This window comes from Neopelma chrysocephalum, unplaced genomic scaffold (assembly GCF_003984885.1).
Source record: "Neopelma chrysocephalum unplaced genomic scaffold, ASM398488v2 Primary Assembly neopelma1_22, whole genome shotgun sequence".
Classification (NCBI taxonomy): domain Eukaryota; kingdom Metazoa; phylum Chordata; class Aves; order Passeriformes; family Pipridae; genus Neopelma; species Neopelma chrysocephalum.
In genome coordinates, this window is record NW_020897689.1 from 9,517,738 (window position 1) to 9,536,249 (window position 18,512).

An 18,512-nucleotide genomic window follows, 5' to 3' on the forward strand; every position below is an offset into this window, starting at 1 on the left:
TGAGTCTTTGTTTACATACCTTTGCAAAAATATACTGGTTGGAAGTGCATACTTTATTTGTTGGTCAGTGTTTTACTATATCCCTGATTATGGTGCATAATGAGTTAACTGCTGTTTTTAATTGTTGAACGTGTGGGTGCTTGCTTATAACTAATCAGAGGACTGAGCAGTGTCTCAGATAGTCTTTGCCCACAAACAGAATGCTCCACACAAAGCAAGCAGGTGAAAACAAATACAAGGTGTTTGCCGGAAGGATGGATCAGATCAATTAATGATGGGCGGATTACTGGCATCTTTGAAGAGTTATTCCTAAATAACTTTCCTGCTAAAAGAGCAATTGCTAATTGAGTGTTTTTCCCTTACTATGTTCAGGGGTCGAAAAATGCACCCATCACTCATTAGCCCAAAGTCTGAGTCAGCTAGACAGCGTGAAAAAATACCTGGCACTCAAAGCTCACATTTAGCCTCAAAGCCATGCCCTGCCACTCAAGAGGAACAAAATAGTCATGCACTGTTTGTGACCTTCCTTTAGTTGTAATGTAGTGTCAATCACATTGCTCTTTAATCCTTTCCAAATTATAACATGTATCTCTTGTGCTTTAATTTTGCTTCATTCCCCTCCTGACTTAACTTTTGTACTTCTTATATTTCTGACAAAAGAGGACACTATCTCTCTCCATTATATTCAGTATTTAAACTGAAATTTGTGGTGTTCATGACCTTTTCTTTACTTCTCTTGCTTTCTTGACACTGTTTCTATACCTTTACCCCAGCAATTTTTAGTCTCTGATTTCTTTTCTGGGTTTTTCCCTCCAAAATACCTCTTTCTTTTGATACCACATTTTCTATTTCTAATGTATCACTTCAGTTCTCACTTTCTACCTACCAAGCAGATGGTTAGACAGAAGGGGAGAATGTATGTCATGTCCCAGGGCTTGTCATGGTCCCAAGACCTTGAATTGCAAATTGAAGTTCCAAGTCTCCGGGTTCTCTCTAACTATGGGATTTAAGATGTAATGGTCTCATTCTTCCTGCCTCTATCTTTTGCCTGAGAGTGTTCAATTTGGAAGTTTGTTGAGTTATTCCTTCTTTAATCTGCTCCTGTGAGAAGATGAGCTTCTACTCCTTCCTTTAGTTTTGTCATTACTAATAAAACTGGTTCCTTTTTCCCAGATTTCTATTTTGAGTCTTCTTCTCCAGCAGCTTGTTCCGGTTGTCATTCATAGTTTCCAAGCTGGGGAAGGAGAAGTCGCTGAGAAGTTGAACAGTAATTAGAATGAGAAACTGATGAATTCAGGAGGGTGTCCCTTCTTTAGCTTACACTCAGTTCATATTTGAATTGTTAACTTTGTATGCATTTGGATGGACATTTGCTTTCCGTTTTAAACAGAAAAATAATAATAATTTCTGTGAATTTGATAACCTCTTGAAGAAGCTTCTGGCTCTTTTTTTAGCCAAGTTGATTTTCAAAACCTGGAAACATATGTTCACACTTGCAGTTTCATCTGTGTCTGTGGGGCTAAAACATTTTGTCTGTCTGAGGAGTAAAGTCACTGGATGTTGGTTAAATATGAGCAAATGTAGTATTGTCTCTCCTGTGCTGGTTGTCGCTCCTGCCTCTCTCTCTAGTACAAGCTACTTATGCATAAGATAGGAAAGAGTATGCATTACAGTATGAATAAGTATATGTTGTAAAAGTGCAAAAGACCACACCTTGTTCTTCAAAGCATTTTCAGTTTCTGAGGTATTACTTTATAAAAATCTAGAATCCACAGCCACCATGTGAGGCCAAATAGGCTCTTTCAGCTTTTTTCTTATCTGAGGTTGTTGACCTCAGGAGAGGAGGAGAAGGTTACAGGGTCAAAGTCTTTTCCTCCTTGGAGCTTGCTGCTTGCTGGGAGAGGGTTGGCTGGAAAATAGATGTTTTAGAAAAAGGGTTGAGGGTCATGATTTTAATTCTGTTAGGGAACAGCTGGTTTGAGTTTCTTTCCACTTCTATCTTTCCTCCCTTCCTCACAAATCCATGGAGAGAGAAAAATTTGTTCAGAGGAAAGCAACACAAAAATAAAGAATTGCAGTATTTTCATCTTTAAAAGAGATCATGTTTGTTATAGGACTTCACATTAGGAGAGAGAAGAGGAAATTATTAAAATAATTGAAATCCATTATTATTACAAGCATTGAAATGATATTGATCTAGAGTGTCAGAGGTTTATTTGTTTTCCTACCAAAAGTTAAAACATTAATAGTAATGTTCCAGTGGTTTGGGTTTTTTGTAGATAAACAATACGCATTACCAGTTTTAATTTAGAGATGGACAAAGCTAATTTTGAATGTGCCATGGTAGTTTGCATACAAGTTGCTGAAGAAAGATGGTTTGATTTGGCTATTTCTGTTCAGATTTTCTTCATTTTGGCATGCTGCTTTCATGCACTAAGACCAAAGAGAGAGGAGGAAACTCACAACTCTCAAATGAATGGCAAACTAGGAACAGATTTTTCATCTGTGCTCCTCTGAAACACTGGCCTCAGGCTGTGTTGGTGTGTGGCTCAACAGCAATCAGAGGTCATAATTTCATTGGCGGTTAGCATCAGGTTTAATTTTTCTAATATGTTACATTTACCAAAATGTCTGGTTTCAGTTACACTTATGCACTGACTGAATCAGCTTTGAGCAGCATGATGTTTTAAGGTACCTGAAAGGCTACAAGAACGTTTATGGAACACATATGCTAATTGTTTTTAACCACTTTCCTTTCTAAACACAAAAATGTGTTTCTGGAAAGCCATTTAACAGTAGTAGCTAATGATGGTGTGCATTTATTCTAAGAAATGAGCACAAGGAAATAGGTAAAACAGTTGTTTTAACAAGACTGCCATCTACTGATTTCCACAATTAAAAATATTCCTGATGAGTAAATTGTTCGTGGGGTTTTTTTATAGCTTTGTTTTCAAGATTTGCAAGATCATGAAAATTATAAAGTCTTTCTGTCACCTTAGGAATGCGACCAGGTTCACATTGATGACGTGTCTTCAGATGACAACGGTCAAGATTTAAGGTACAAGAGAATTCATTAAGATAAAAAGTTGCTTTGCAAATTCCTTCCCAGGAAAATGATGGGCTGCTGGAATGTTTACAGTAGCCTGCACTCTTTTTACTGTCTCCTTCTTTGCAACACAGCAAAGTGAGTAGCTGGTGGTTCAATGTAGCCTGTTGCCTTTTATTAATCTGGGGGTTTTCTTATGTCTGACTAGCACCTATAACTTCGGAACAGATGGCTTTCCCGCAGCTGCCACCAGCGCAAATTTGTGCCTTGCGACAGGGGTGCGCGGAGGAGTGGACTGGATGCGAAAACTGGCCTTCCGCTACAGACGAGTAAAAGAAATATATAACACCTACAAAAATAATGTTGGAGGCAAGTGACTGTGGGATATTGAACAAATATTGATTAGAAGTAGTAAATTGGAAGAACTGGTTTCTGTTCCTTTTTTAACATAATAGAGTTTAGTGAGCTGTTTATTTTGCAGTGTGTAGAAAATTGTCTCTGAGCTCATGAAAGGGAAGGAAAATGACAGAGAATTGCTTAATATCAGTGCAGACATGCCCTTATCTACTCCACAGGTCTTCTTGGTCCAGCAAAAAGAGAGGCTTGGTTACAACTAAGAGCAGAAATCGAAGCTTTGACAGATTCTTGGTTAACACTTGCACTGAAAGCACTCACCCTCATTCATTCGAGGTGAGTACGAAGAGTACCAAGGAATCTCTAGGGTGTCTGCTGATGATCTAGAAGAGACTGCCTGGTCTGGTGGGCAAAATGCTGAACCTGGAGGACCTTATTCTCATTCCTTGTTTTGGTCTGCCTATGCCACTCTATCTTACCTTCCTGGAAAGTGGTAAAAAAACCCGTTCTTTTTAAGTGGCAATAATAATAATGAGGGGTTCTGATGGAAGGGTTCAGGTTTTCCTGCTTTTGTTTTTTTATGTTTGGCTTTGTTAAAAAAGGGTGTTTGCATTTTTTCTTCCATAGGACAAACTGTGTGAACATTCTTGTGACAACTACTCAGCTAATTCCAGCTCTGGCAAAAGTCTTATTGTATGGACTAGGGGTTGTATTTCCCATAGAGAATATTTACAGTGCAACTAAAATAGGTGAGCTATTTTTATTATGTTGTGATACATATAAAACCGTAATTCTAAAAAAGAATAAAGGAATTGTGGTCTATGTTTAATTCTGACATGCTTTCACTGTGGCAAATAGAGAGATTAGTAATACTTGATGTCATAAAACATTTCATGCTAAAGCATCCTAAAAGTGCGTTTCAAATGTTTGTCATGATCCAGCACAGAAAGCTTTATACAGTTCTATTACACTGATGCAACCTCTGTTTGGAAGAAATATAATTGCTTTTTTTCATCATTTCTCAAAAGTGTGGGGCTGTGTAGCAATTGAAAAGGCTTTTTAGTAGGCTGTAAGTACAGAACACTGGAGTCTCCCCAGAGTAGCAGAAGAAATGTTTTAAAGGTAAGCCCTGGCTCCATTTGTTTTCGTGGACTCTGGAGCAAATTTTAGTAAACAATTTACCAGAAGCAAGAATGTTTTGCTGCAGAATGTAATTATTTAAGTTCCCTCATACTGACTTTAATAAACTTCAGCCAGGCAAATGTTTATTTCTGTTTTCTGGTTCAGTATAAAAGATGTCATTCTGAGTATGTAGAAGTACATCAGACCAGATGGCAACAGTGCTTGTAGTTTTTAATGTGATTATGATATATCTGTTCTGTCTCAGATTCGCTCAAAATTGTGGGCTACAAGAAAACATTTTTCATGTGTTCTTAAATGTCCATAATACAGGAAGCTCAAATGGCCAAGGAAAAATTGTGGCATATTTTGTTGTGTGTGGGGGGTTTTGTTGTTGTTGGGTTTTTTTTAAAAAATAAAACAAAAATTGGTTCCCAGTTTTACAAAGACATGTGAAAGCACTACCCTAAAAAATTTAAAACTGTTTGCTGCATAAAAAAGTAACAGTGTCATCTGTCAAAACTTTATAGTAAATTAAAACTTTGAATGATAATACTTTAAATACACATTTTAATTAAAATATATTTTAATAAATATTCACTTGTAACTTCACATACACAGGACAAAAGGGTATTTTTGGAAAAATGTGTTCAGTCACTGTCACAGGAAATAATGAGATTTTTGTGATATGACGCAATTAATAATTTTAAAGCATCGTTTCAACTTAGTGTTGGAGGTTTCTTATGCCTGGCACTACTGTTAAAGGATATCATTGAGTATTTTGGCCTCTCTGCTGACCAGAAAACTTCTTTTAATTTCCAAGCTATTTTTTCTTGGGCTTTCACGGTTCTATAGCTGAAATAACTATTTTTAAAAACACAGTTTTTCCCATCCATTGCTGCAGACACACAGGGTAAGCATGTAGCATGACCAGACTCAAGTGACCTTTTAGAATGGGGACATTTGAGAAAGCTCAACTGTAAGCATTTACTTTTTTTCTAGCTTCTCAGTACCAGTACCTGTACCTGAACCTTTACAATATGGGTAAAAATTGAAAAATGGGAAATTGAGGTTAGCTGTTAGGAAGAAATTCTTTACTGTGAGGGTGATAAGATCCTGGAATAGGTTGCCTAGGGAGGTTGTGGGTGCCTCATGCCTGGAGAGGTGTTGAAGGCCATGTTGCATAAGGACTTGGACAACCTGGTCTAGTGGGAGGTGTCTCTGTCCATGGCAGGGTGGGTTGGGATTAGATGATCTTTGAGGTCCCTTTCAAGCCTTAACATTGTGTGATTCTGTGGTACTCATGCGTAGGACTGGACCATTAAGATCATATCCCTAGGTCTGTGCAGTGAAGGAATGAGCCATATCAATGGATCCCAACGAAGTATCAAGGGCCTTGCCCATGTATTGGATTACAGGCATTTAAATCTAAATCTTTTGGGTGACCTTCTAAGTCAGGATACTACTGTTTTAGGAGCTGCGATTAATCTTGTCACAGGTTTTGGAGAAAAAGGTAGAATTTCAACTCAGATGCAATCAATTTGCTCGATTCAGGCTACTGGCCATAAACAAATGGTAGAGAATTCTCCTAGTAGGGAAAATCCTCACAAAACTTGTCTCAGATTAGGGAATGAGAAAAGAAAGATGATACTGCAGACCTCTAGTATGCTATGTCTACCATGGCATCTGTGTAGATATTTGGGTTTCCTGTCAGCTGCTGTGGCAGCAGTAAAACTGCAATCAGCCTTGATACACCATCCTGTTGGAGAAGCTCTTCTCTCCTAGTAGTTCTACTTGTGTATTCAAAGTGTTGGGGACATCTGGGCTAAAAAGTTATTTATTTGATATCATCCCATCACGACCTATCCTGAATATTCTGATCTTTTTCTTTCAGGAAAGGAAAGCTGTTTTGAGCGAATAATTCAAAGATTTGGAAGGAAAGTAGTGTATGTTGTTATAGGGGATGGTGTCGAAGAAGAACAAGGCGCAAAAAAGGTAATGATCTTTTTTCAGTGCAGGTTGGTTTCAAGAATCTGAAAGCAAAATTGTCTTTTCTTGAACATGGGAAATTGACATTTAGACTTGGTGTCTTTGCCTTATGAAATACGTTTTCACCATATCTAGTAGTAAGCTGCATAAAACTGTAGATAATGATGTGTCCTGCTGTTCTCCAAAAGATACATGAAGCTAGCTATATACGTTTGATGTATTTCAAAAAGGGGCCAGAAAATGGACCCTGGTTTTTGTGCCAAGAATTAATAGTTCTGTTTTCATTGGCAACCCAAAATACCACATAGGATGTTATGAATGTAAGCAAAAAATGGCAATTCTTACTGATCAAAGGCAGCATGCTATTTGACTGTATGAAATATGTATATGTTAAACCTTGAAAAGGTATGTAGGACTGGCATAGGTACACAGAAATTTCCGTTTTCTTGTGTGTCAATAATTTGGATTCTGCATCCAGGCAACTACCTGTGGCTTGGCATACATTCATAACCTCAGATAACTGTGCAGAGATTACTCTGTGACTGTCTTTATTATTTTTTTGCTTTCCTCTGGGAATAACGGAAAAATTTCCATTTTTTTCCCCCAGTGTGGATTAAGCTCCATAAAAAGCAACACTTCCCACTAACAAATAATAGGCATTATTTTTAGCCTTGCTGTTACACCCAAGTGAAGCAGATACAGACTCTTCACTTGGAGAAATGAGGTACAATATTGGCTATTTGAATAATAGGAGAAAGAGTAGGAAAATGGGCATTTCTGTTCTTTTTTCCTTTCACAGGTAAATTGCTTTTACGCAGCTGCTTTTTTACCACAAAACTCTCTGTGATACTTCTGTATCTCTTGGAGAAGTGAAACTAGTTAGTCCACATGGTGTTTTAACAACCATTGACTGGTTTTGCTTCATGAAATCTGGGGTTTGTGCCCCTTAAGCCTTGTGGGTAGGTTCCTGGCTCAGCCCACCACTTTGCGGAGCCTCAGTTTCATATATCCCTTTGGCGGACTGGCGGGAACAGTTTTCTCCTTTCTTCTTCAGAAATGCCTTTCATCTTTGCGGAGATGTTTTCCCGCAGTAAATGATTACATTTTAAAAGCTGTATTTAAGATCGGGGGAAAAAAAATTCCTTCCCTTTGTTCCTTTTCTGTTGCTCAGTGAAGTAGTGTTGTATGTGATAATGGCAGGAGTAGTCCTTTCGGTAACATTATCTATTTCAGTGCTTTTTTCAACAAGAAACATGATTCAGAAAAGCATAAGAAAAAGCCTTTCCAGTCACTAAGAGGAGTAGCAGTATAGAAAGTTCCTTTGTGCCATTACTTCTGTGTATTCTTTCTTGGAGGAAGGAATTTTCAGGTTGAAAGCATGTTAGATGCTCTGGATTAAATTATCTGCTGCAGAATGCCAGAGAAGTCAATAAGTAGACCAGCAGCCCTGCCTTTCTGCAGAAACTATTAATTTGATAAAGGAAAATCCTTCTGTGATTCTTGTCCTGCTTCTTACTCCACCAAAAAAGAAATCACGATTTCAAACTGTGAAAGCAAGATTTGCCTCTTAAGTTTTGGCCCTCTCATCCTGCAAGAGCAAAAACCACCCAATGCCTTGTGTTATGAGGAGCTGCTTCCAACTCAGATGATGTCTTTTTGGTTATCTGCTCCTCAGGTTTTTTTTAGGGTTACTAGGAGGAGCAAGCATGGGCATGCACCCTAGTGTGTACTGTGCTTCAGGTTAAAGATGTGTGCCCTGTCTAAGGAATAAATGGTACTGCTTATATGAGAAAACAGTAAAAGCCTAGACCTTCTCTGGAAAGTATGCAAACAAAACAGAAGCTTTACCTCCACAAAATCACCCAAAGCATATCAATCCAAAGTGGCATAACTGCCCTGTGATGTACCCCATTATGGTGCTTATCCCCTGAACCTTGGTAGCTGGTTCCTTCCTGCCTTCCTATCAGCGCGTTGGGTTTTGTGGTATTCTCAAGCCAGGGACAGGTTTTCTGTTACCCCTTTGCCCAGCAGTTTGCTGGAGGGGTTTGGCCTGTGGTGAAGTTGTTAGTATGTTTCTTTACACTACTTAGAGTGTAAACAGTACACCCTTCATTAAATAGCACTTCTTTGCTTACATGTAGACTATAATATCTTTTCCAGTCTTTTAAAGTGAGCATATAAATTCAAACCTATTTAATTTGAGAGATTTTTTAATTCTGAATTCATTTAGTGAAAAAAAAGATAAACTTCCAGCTTAGGAGGTAAGAAAGTTAAAGTATGTTATTAAAAATAATTTACCAGTAATTTATCAATTGCTTCATAAAACAAGATTTTCATTTATGTCCTTCATTTACAGAAAATTCTGAATCAATAGAACAATAGGAAAAATAAAGGACATATTTATGATTTTTTTATTATTGTCATTTTCATAAAAATTCAGTAATAGAAACTTTTTCATACCATTTAAAAGATAATTGCTCTTTTGAGAAACATTTTTAGGATAAACTGTTTGTTCGTAAAATGCCTCTTTTGGTTGATGTGAGTAAATACAATACACTAAGAAAACTGCACACTCTTTCGTTTCTGGTAGCACTGGTCAAGCCCTGGTATCAACACCTTTGTTTCTCTGTCACTTCCAACAAAATATTTTATGAGACAATTAAAATTCTCAGGATGCTTGCGTTGCAGATTGAGGAATAATCATACCCTTCTAGATCAGTGCAGCAACCAGCCAGCCTGGCTGTAACACCAGGGTTCACGTGGAGGTTGCTACCCTCGTATCAGCTTCCCCAGGAAAGGAGGGAGAGAAAGGCAGAGAGAAAGCAGTGTGAGAGCCAAGGGGTGCTCAGGAGGTGCTGGCACCAGTGCAGGTGCCTTGTGGGTCAGAGCCGACTGCAATGACACAGCTATTTGCAGAATAAGTTTCTAGGGTTTTCTGCCAGAGACTCCATTGTCTTGGCTTTGCTTTGTGCTTTCTTTTTGGAGGGTTTTGTCTGGTTTGGTTTTGTTGTGTTTTGTTTTGTTTGAGCTCATCTTTTGACTTTGCTTTTGGAGACATGTAAGGGAAATACTCGTAAGGTGGAAAAAAAACCCAGCTCCTGAGTTTTTCTACTTAGGAGAATCCTCCCAAGGACTTCAAATTTGTGAGAAGAGACAAAGGAGGAGGCTCTCTGCACTGAGGAGCTGGATTTTACATCAGGTGGTTCGGGAGAGCCTGAGCAACTGGGCTTCTCCCTTTGTCTCCAAAATGGTCATACTGCCTCGGAGGGAAATTGTGAGGAAAAATCATAAATCTTTGTGGAGCAATAAATAGAATATAAATGGGTATCCAATATGCCACTGCTTTTAAGCTCACAGTCACACTGTGCTAGTCGGGTTTGGGGTAGGAAATAAAGACAACTGCTTCGCAAATCTGGCAGGAATACAACAAAAATACTGTGAAAAATGACAAAAACTGATGAGTTTTCTATTCAAATCCATCACAAATCTCAGGAGTAAGGTTTTTGTATAAATATGTATTCATTTAAGGGAAGGAAGATAGTGTGCACTTTTTGGTGTTGCTGTCAAAAGCTGGATTTTTTTTATATGTGTATTAATAGAAACACTTCACTTTGTGAAGTGAAATAGTTGTAGTTTTGTTCTTTCAGTAGGTACATGCTGGAAAATAATATTACTTCTATTTCAGAAATAAAATAACTTAGTATTCTACACTATTTAACAATTTTATAATTATTAGGTTTGCTAAATTAATAATTTCACTTTTCATACTTTTTACATCAAAACCAAATTCAAACTTTTGCCACCATATTTAATTTCAAAATGTCATCAAAATTAAATAATAAAAAAATTTCATAAATGTTTTATTACTGAGTATCAGCTACAAAACAATTCATGTTTTTTAAAAGACAAAAGATTCATATTTACTTGGAAGATACTGAAATAGTACATAAAATCATTGTTTTACTATGAGTCTCGATGCCTTTTCTTCCAAAATGCAATAAGAAAAACTGTCTTACAGTTTCATTACATACTAATGCATCCCGTTTCACCACCTATTTATTAGTGGTTAGCATTTTTAATCCGTTCTCCCACAGCAGCTAATGAGATATTATCATTTCTCAGTTTGCTTAGAATAGAAGACACATGTTCTACATGACATGTGCTAAGTGTTGGCAGAGATGGCTTTTTAATGGCAGTATTTAGTAAGTATATATACAAAGGATGTCTTGCCCAGACATTTGGTAAGAAAAAACGTACCTCTGTCTCCTGGGTGTGTTGCCACTTTCAACATGGCTGAATAGTTGTGAATAAACGGGACATGCTAATACAGGAATAATACGTACTGGTTTGTGTGATAATTTTTGTTACTTAAAGGTTTTCATGTTTTAAAATCATTAGATAAGGTGAAAATTAGTGTACATGCCTCATGAAAACACATGTATTTAGGAACAAATGTGCGTGAGACTCTCTCTATACATATACACAAACATATCAATATATATAGATCTGTATCAGGTTTATTTTCCCTCCTTATAGCTATGAATGCTGTGCTCTAGGGTCAGACTGATAGAAATGCAGATTGGCCACGTTTGGCCGTGCAGAGAGTGTCTGTGCACATTCCAGCCCCATGCAGCCACTATGGTCCTGGCATGCGTTATTCCTTGGGGTGTGAGGCTGGTCTTCTGGCCTATATGCAGGAGAACTGAAAATAATTATAATCCTGAGTTTTGCATAACCACTTTTCTTCACAGGACTCTCTAGTATTATTCCACACTTCACTCCTGTGACTACATGGAGTAAATAGAGGTATACGCCTTTCACAGAAAGGCAGAAATAAAACAGAGGACACTTAATTGAATTTGAAATATAGAGATATAGTCAAAGTAATGACTACTAGCACTATTGGTTTAAAATCTGACCATCAACAGCTGACCAATAAACAGGGTAATCCAAAACTCGATATTGCACAAGGGCATCTAGCAAGAGTTGCTGTAATTTGATTTAGCAGAAGCTGAACCTTCTGTTAAATCAATCAGAGCCTTTAACTGCTCTAGCTGCCTGGTGTGTGTACACTCTGTGATGCTGAGACTGTTACTAGGGAAGCAGTATAATTCTGGAGCTGCATGAAGTGGGAACTGGAAGCCAAGAATTTATTACTACAATTCTCCCTGTTCATTGGTTGCTGTATGACCTTGGAGGGCGTTCATGTCATTGACTCTTGACTTTTGCAGAGACACTAGGCAAAGGCAGGTGTCCACCGAACTCTTTGCCATACCACATCATAGGTATGCTATTTACACCTCCCTGACCCACGGGTTGAGGCAGAGCTGGTGCTGAGCTGACTGAGAAGAGCAGGGAGCTACGGCTGGCTGTCAGGGAGAGCAGATAGGTCTTACCTGCGCAAGGTTTGCGAGACAAGAAGGAAGCTGCGACCCCGCAAGAAAAGGAGGCAGCGCTGCTAAGCATTGCCAACCTGTGCAGTCAGGTGGCAAATACGGCACGGACCTGCTGCAAGCACAAACCTGTGATCCTTTGTCCTTGAGGTGGTACCCCTATGAGAGATTAAAAATTCTGCCAAGAAGATCTTGCAGCCTAAGTAAGAGATAAGTGCACAGAAGCTTTTGCAAAGTCCAGAGAATGGCATGTTTAGTAATTTTTATTTTGTTTTGCTCTTGCTGGTTCATTTCCTGAACATGGTGTAAGAAATTAATCTTTAGGAAAGATTTGAGTTGGAAAGAAGCAGTGTCTGGCCTGACAGAATGCAGAGGATGGGCTGTCTGTGTGATGTAACAGGGAAGACATTGGGATGTGGAGTTGTAACTGAGTGAGCTAATTGCATCTAGTTTCTGTTGCTGGTGGAGCGTAGAGATATACAATGGAAGTCTAGATTGAAGATGTAGAAAAAGCAGGTGTCATAGTGTTTAACACTTTCTGCTTAAGGAAAGGATTTATCTGTAAAAGTGTTTTGGTGTCATTTGGTTTTGCTCCTTAAGATATTTCTTTGCTCTAGAAGCTAGGCCTACTCTGAATATAGGCACTGGTTGACACATCCATGTTACGTCTTCATTCAGATCAGGAGTGTCATATCAAAACAGACCTTTCAGTCATTCCCCCTCACTATGCTTTGATTAACATCACAGACTGGGTTTAGGGGGAAAAAAAACACCAAAAACCAGATTTCTTTTATATGTAACTAAAGAACATCGTATTGTCCAGGTGCTCAGCAAATGCTCTCCAACTACTAATGGGCACTTTTTCTGTGATGGCAGACTGGAACTAACCTGAAGTGAAAACCCTAAAACATGGGCACTAGGTTCTCAGTGCCACCTCCTTCACTCTCCAGTCCCTCTAATTGTGCAACTGTACAAGCTAATGCTTGTTCTGCACTGGGTGCACATTTTCCAGATTCCTTAGAGTGCTCTCTTGCTGATCATGTACTGCTCTTTAGTCTTGCTTGTTAATATTAATTACTTCAGTGTTGTCTTCTCTGGCTCTTGCAAGAGCAACAGTTGATTGTTCTTTTAACAGTTGCCATTTGACATCAAAGAGACTTGCCAGTACTGAGGCAATTATGTTCTTTTTAAAAATCTCTATTTTATAAATTCAACCCAATTAATCATCACATCATTATCTGGATTGAAGCAGCGTTCTTTTTATACACTGATAGACAGAAGTTCACCTGAGCTTCTTAAGACAAATTTGTGATAGGCCCTGTGTTAAGGTGTTTGCCTTCCGAGATAGGTGTAAAAATTACAGGGCTTGCAGTAAACATTTATCTGGAAACAGAGAGTTTAACATTGTTTTCTCTAACTTAAAATCTGGGAAGACCTGAATGAAAAAAAGAGGTCAGTGTAGAAGTGACAAACAAAGGAGATGGAGTTTTGCCACTGATTTCACTGGAATCAGGAATTTACTCAGAAGGTGCTGAAGTAGGATGAAGAAAGCCTCTTTGAGAAGTTGTAGATAAAATACCTGGGAAACTTAGAAGCTATTGTGATAATAAATGGATTGTGGTTTGCCTCCTTAAGATGCCAGGACACAAGCTGACCTTGTGAAAAGGTGAACAAGATCATGTTAGCCTTCAGAATATTGTCGAATTGAAACTATTTTCCCATGGGATTTATAGGATATTTTCCTGACAAATGCTGATGGTTATCTTTTTTTTTTTAATTTATGCAAAAGTTCTTGTTGATGCTATAATCCCTGGTTTAGAGTATAAAGATAGTTCTTAATCAGATTTTTACCTTTCATGGATGAGGCAATCTGTGCTTTTTCCTGGTATTTGTGCTTTTGGTTTATTTAGGTTCTTTGCAAAAGCATTTGTGCTCCAGACAGATTTTATTACAACTAATAGGAAAAAAATATGTGTTTATTTTAATGTCCCATATGGAAAAGGTATTTTAAGATCAGTGCAAACAATGAGCAATGTTACACAAACCTCTGGGATAAAATACTTTTCAAAATTGTGTGAGCAACATGAGTTATTCTGAATCACCATTTCTTTGTTTTTAAGTCACCTGCCACTAGTAGTTCCACAAGGAACAAACACATTTTGATAGTAAATAATATTTTTCACTTCCTTTTTTTTAATCAAGTTCTGTCCCCTTCTTCAAACTACTCACATACATCATGTATATGTTATTTTTCTTATTTTTTCTTCCAGAAGTAATATTTTCTTCTGCAGTGTGCTGAAATTTGTTTTTCTTATAAAGAGATTGGAGGCCCCTCCCTTCCTTATGATTTACTGACATGTTTGCTGTAATTCCTATTGGAAATAGATTTGTTATTACTAAGAGTTTACGCTTAGGGGATGGGTCCAAGAAACCAGAGATAAATGTGAAGGACTCAAGGTTTTAGGAGCTCTTTTCCTCTCCCTGAAGTATTCCCTTATCCTTGTGAAAGACAATGGGTAGGTCTAAATACCAAAATGCTTGGAGTTATTTTTACATGTTGTCTGTGCTGTTCACAGCATGCTATGCCATTTTGGAGGATTTCGAGCCACTCTGACCTTATGGCCCTTCACCATGCCTTGGAACTGGAGTACTTGTAGCAGCTCAACAGCACTTTCAAACCTCAGAGCCTCCTTCTGCCCGTGGATGGGATGCCTGTGTCTTGTGTCAGCATTGGACTACAGAACTTTGTGATTTCAACATGTTGACGTACAGCTGCAATTGGTCTTAACCCTTGCCCTTTCAGTAAATGGAGGAGCATGTCTTTTTCTTCAGAACAGCTGTTGGCTCTGGTACTGTGAGTCCAACGAAAATAAGCCATGCGAGTGTTTGAACAACTCACCTTTACCATATTGTTACCAAAAAGAAATAGAGAAGAAAAAAGAAAAAAAAAAAAAGGAAAGGAAAGGAAAGAAAAGGTTCATACCTGTGAAGAAAAAAAAAAGGACCTGCAAATGCTTTGTAGTTTGTAGTCTCTTCAATGTGACACACACCATTTCTTCAACACAGCATACTTGATTGCACAATGAAGACTGAGATTTTGCAAAATACCGGTGGAGTAATTTTCTTGTAAAGAAGGTTTACTTTTTGGTTTCTCATGCCCAGGGTACTCTGTACATCTTTACTTATTTATGAACAGACTATATTTTGACATCATATAACTGAGGATATGTATAATAGGATTAAAGGCTATTATAAGCCTTTGCCTTATGGTACAGCAACTACTTTTGATTTTAGCACATTACAGAGTAGTTTAAAATATGTCTAATTTAAACTAATAGGTACATCACTGAGACAATCATGTACAGGAAGAATTTTTTGTGTAAATTTGTAATAATGAATGATTCTTTTACATATTGTTAAGGTAAATGCTATTGAAAGATAGTAATGCCTTGTTGGTGAAGAATGAGGCCACTTGTGCACAAACTTGTGCAGTGCCTTATCAATGTGTTGGATATAAATATGTAGATAATGGATTTTTTTTAGATAAATTTGTCAAGACCAAAAGCATGGATGTCAAGTGTCAATAGGAATTGGGTTTTGTTCTCAGCTGTTTCTCTACCATTTTCTTCTCTCACTCACTCTGATTATGAGAAGACTGATTTTGTGTGTCCCCCCCGTCGAAGGAAATACAGATAAAACACAACTGAAGAGGAGTCCTTTGCTGTCTTTTTGTTTCCTCTTTTAAAGTTAACATATTAACCCTTTTTTAGAGTATTGAAAAATTAATTAGGAGAGTCATTCCATAAAGAAATAGAGAAAGAACACAAATATATTTTAAGATGTAACTTAAACTGGAATCTTGGTACCAAATAGTTTTTGTCTCATCCAAAAACAAAGGAAAATATCGTCGTCAATATTTTTAGAAATTAGAAATGAGAATATTTTGGAGAAATTTGACAAGAATGCTCATACACATTTAAGATTTTTAATCCTCTTCCACCAGGAGTCAGATTTTCCTAAGATATAACATCCATTGCTGGCAATGGAAATGCTGAAATAGTTATCGCCAAGGAGTTAAAATTTGCTTTTGTCTGTACTCACTTACAGGACAAACCTAGACTGTGTCTGTCTGTGACTTGTGACTTTTCTAATCTTGAAGGCTATGAGCTACTTGGTTAGATAAACTGTTAGTCTGACTTTTTGGCTTGAATTGTATGAAATCCCTTTGCCCGGTTTAAATATCGTATTAAAAAGAAGCCTCAACTTTGTTGGTTCATTTTCCAGCTTTTCTTTTTGTTTTGTATTGCAAAAAAACACCAGCCTCAAAACAGCTACCTGCAAAGCTACAAAGCACCAATGTAGCTACAAATCAACACCCTTCTCTATTGGAGGAATCATATTGCTGCTAGAATTCAAAGTCTGTGGATTGCTTTATTACCAACAGACAGGTTTTTATCCTACCAAGATTGCACATGTGCTTTACTTTGCCCAGTATGAGTGTTGCAACTCATGCAGTACTCACATATGTACATAAAGCACATTGTGGGTAGTTTTTAGAATTGAGACTTTAATTAGCCTTTTTTTTCCTCAAGCAAAGTAGACAGTGATGGGGGGGTTGGTTGTCTTCTTTTTTTTTTTTTTTTTAATTTTGGCTCTTTTCAATTTTTAGTCACTCGTGGACTGAAAAAAAGACAAAGTTTATCTGGGCCTTATTGTACAAAAAGTGTGTTGTGTCCACAATCGTGTACAGAATTTTTCTTCATTAATTTTGTTTTAAATTAATAAAATTGATTTGTGAACGTATTAAACAATTGTCTTGTATGCAAGTCTGTGATATTTTTGACCTCTATGTTGGGAATGAGGAGACACCCCTCATATCTTTGCTGTCCCAAGGCAGAGAAGTTGCACCTTCTTGTGCCCAGCTGAGATGTTAAATAGGTTAAAAAATACTTGCATCTAGTTTACAGAAGGCTCAGTTAGATGAGCAGCAGTTGTTTTGCTTATCAGCAGGAGCTAGAGGAGGTCAGTGTAGAAAAAGGCCTTAGTGTCCTGGAAATGTATGTCTACGTGGCTCACAAAAGCAAATGCCTGAACTTTTAGGTGCCACAGTGCCTCTGTCATCCAAAGCAATCCATGTGCTTAACGGATGAGTCCGCCGTTCAGACATCTCACTCAGGGCTGTAACAAGTCTCACATCCTCTGAGGTTCTACAAGCCTGAACATCTCTGGAAATTCAGGACTAGCATTTATCTTTTACAAGCACAGAGCAGGGCTGCCCTTTAAATTAGGGGAAGAGAGGCAGTGATGACCATTTTACAGCAGATGCTTTATTGTAGACACACGGTCTGGTGAAGATCCCTCTTTGCTCCTCTGCCTGTCATTGAGAGCCTTGACTGACAGCTGGTTAGCACCTGTACTCACTTTCTGGTCTAGTGAGTCCTGCGTTTTGTTGCTATGTTTCAGTACGGCTTCAAAAAGAGAGATGAACCATCTCTCAAGCCAAAAAGAAGGCTGGCTTAATCAAGTATGGGTTTATGTCTTCTGACTGAGAAAAGGAGTTAAGTCAGCATAGGACATTTTTAACTAATTGTCCCATCACAGCAGTAGTGACCAAAAGGATGCCCTTGCTCCCGTTCCCTGCATGTGTAGAATCAATTGGTGTCTGCCATGTTTTCTGAGAAAATTGATCCTAATGATATCCGAGGTGCTGGAAGTGCCTGGCAAGGCTGGATGCATATAAAGAGGTAAAAGAACAAAATGTAAATAACTCTTAACTTTACGAACCATGGTATATTATAGCTTTACGTAAGGAACAGGATGAAGTTGCGCTATAGAATGTGCCTAAGTCTCACTTCAGGTAACTTGAATTCTGTATGTGTCTAGCCTTTAGCATCTCCCTCAGTCCTGTGGAAGAGTAAAATAGCCCGAATAAAAGGTTATGGGCAAGTAATAGTATCAATTTCCACATGCCGAACACCTTTCCTTGCTTGTATCTTCCACACTTTGGCCTTTCCTACAGCAAATCTTTTCTTGGGTTTTGCTGCAGTGTAGCTTGTTCCTTGGCAGTCCTTTTTGCAAGATCTCCAGCCCCACTCATTACCGCTATGCTGCCAGGTGCCAGAAATCGTCCTCCCTGAGAAATGGCTTACCTTCAGAAACCTCACAGTGGAATATTCTCAGTTACAAAAACATTGAACTGATTCTTCTGAACAGTAGAACTCTGGAACAAGCATAGTGGCTGTAATTCCATGAGGTTTTGCACTTTGCTTCTGCAAATAATAAACAAAGCCTCTGAGGTTTGCTGTTTCTTGTAATTACTAGGATAGTGGTCTTATGGAGACTGAAATCCCCTTGCCAGCTGACCACGCTTTAAAATGCCCTCTCTAAGTCTGTCTCCTCCCATTGATGCACTGAATGCAGTGCTCAGGTGTGCTCCTGCACTGACCATGAAAATGCACTGACTGCTGCATGGAGCTCATTTTGTAGGTTTTGGTGTTTAGGCTGGTGGGTGATCACAATATTATAAAGACATGCTCTTTCATAATTGCTTCTGATCTCAGATGAGTCTTAAACCAAGAACATGAAATTGCGAGTGTTGCTTAGCTCCCAGC

The 18,512-nt window shown here is 38.2% G+C and overlaps 1 protein-coding gene across 1 annotated transcript in view; it reads left to right on the forward strand.

The window, feature by feature from the left end:
* Positions 1 to 16,709, forward strand: part of EYA1 (EYA transcriptional coactivator and phosphatase 1) — a 164,906-nt gene extending 148,197 nt beyond the window's left edge. Inside the window, exons 15-20 of the mRNA XM_027695896.1 lie at positions 3,000 to 3,058; positions 3,255 to 3,415; positions 3,622 to 3,736; positions 4,028 to 4,149; positions 6,414 to 6,514; positions 14,478 to 16,709. Coding sequence (XP_027551697.1) covers positions 3,000 to 3,058; positions 3,255 to 3,415; positions 3,622 to 3,736; positions 4,028 to 4,149; positions 6,414 to 6,514; positions 14,478 to 14,558 — 639 coding nt within the window. The 3' untranslated portion in view covers positions 14,559 to 16,709. The remainder of the gene's footprint in view (positions 1 to 2,999; positions 3,059 to 3,254; positions 3,416 to 3,621; positions 3,737 to 4,027; positions 4,150 to 6,413; positions 6,515 to 14,477) is intronic.
* Positions 16,710 to 18,512: the final 1,803 nt, after the last annotated feature.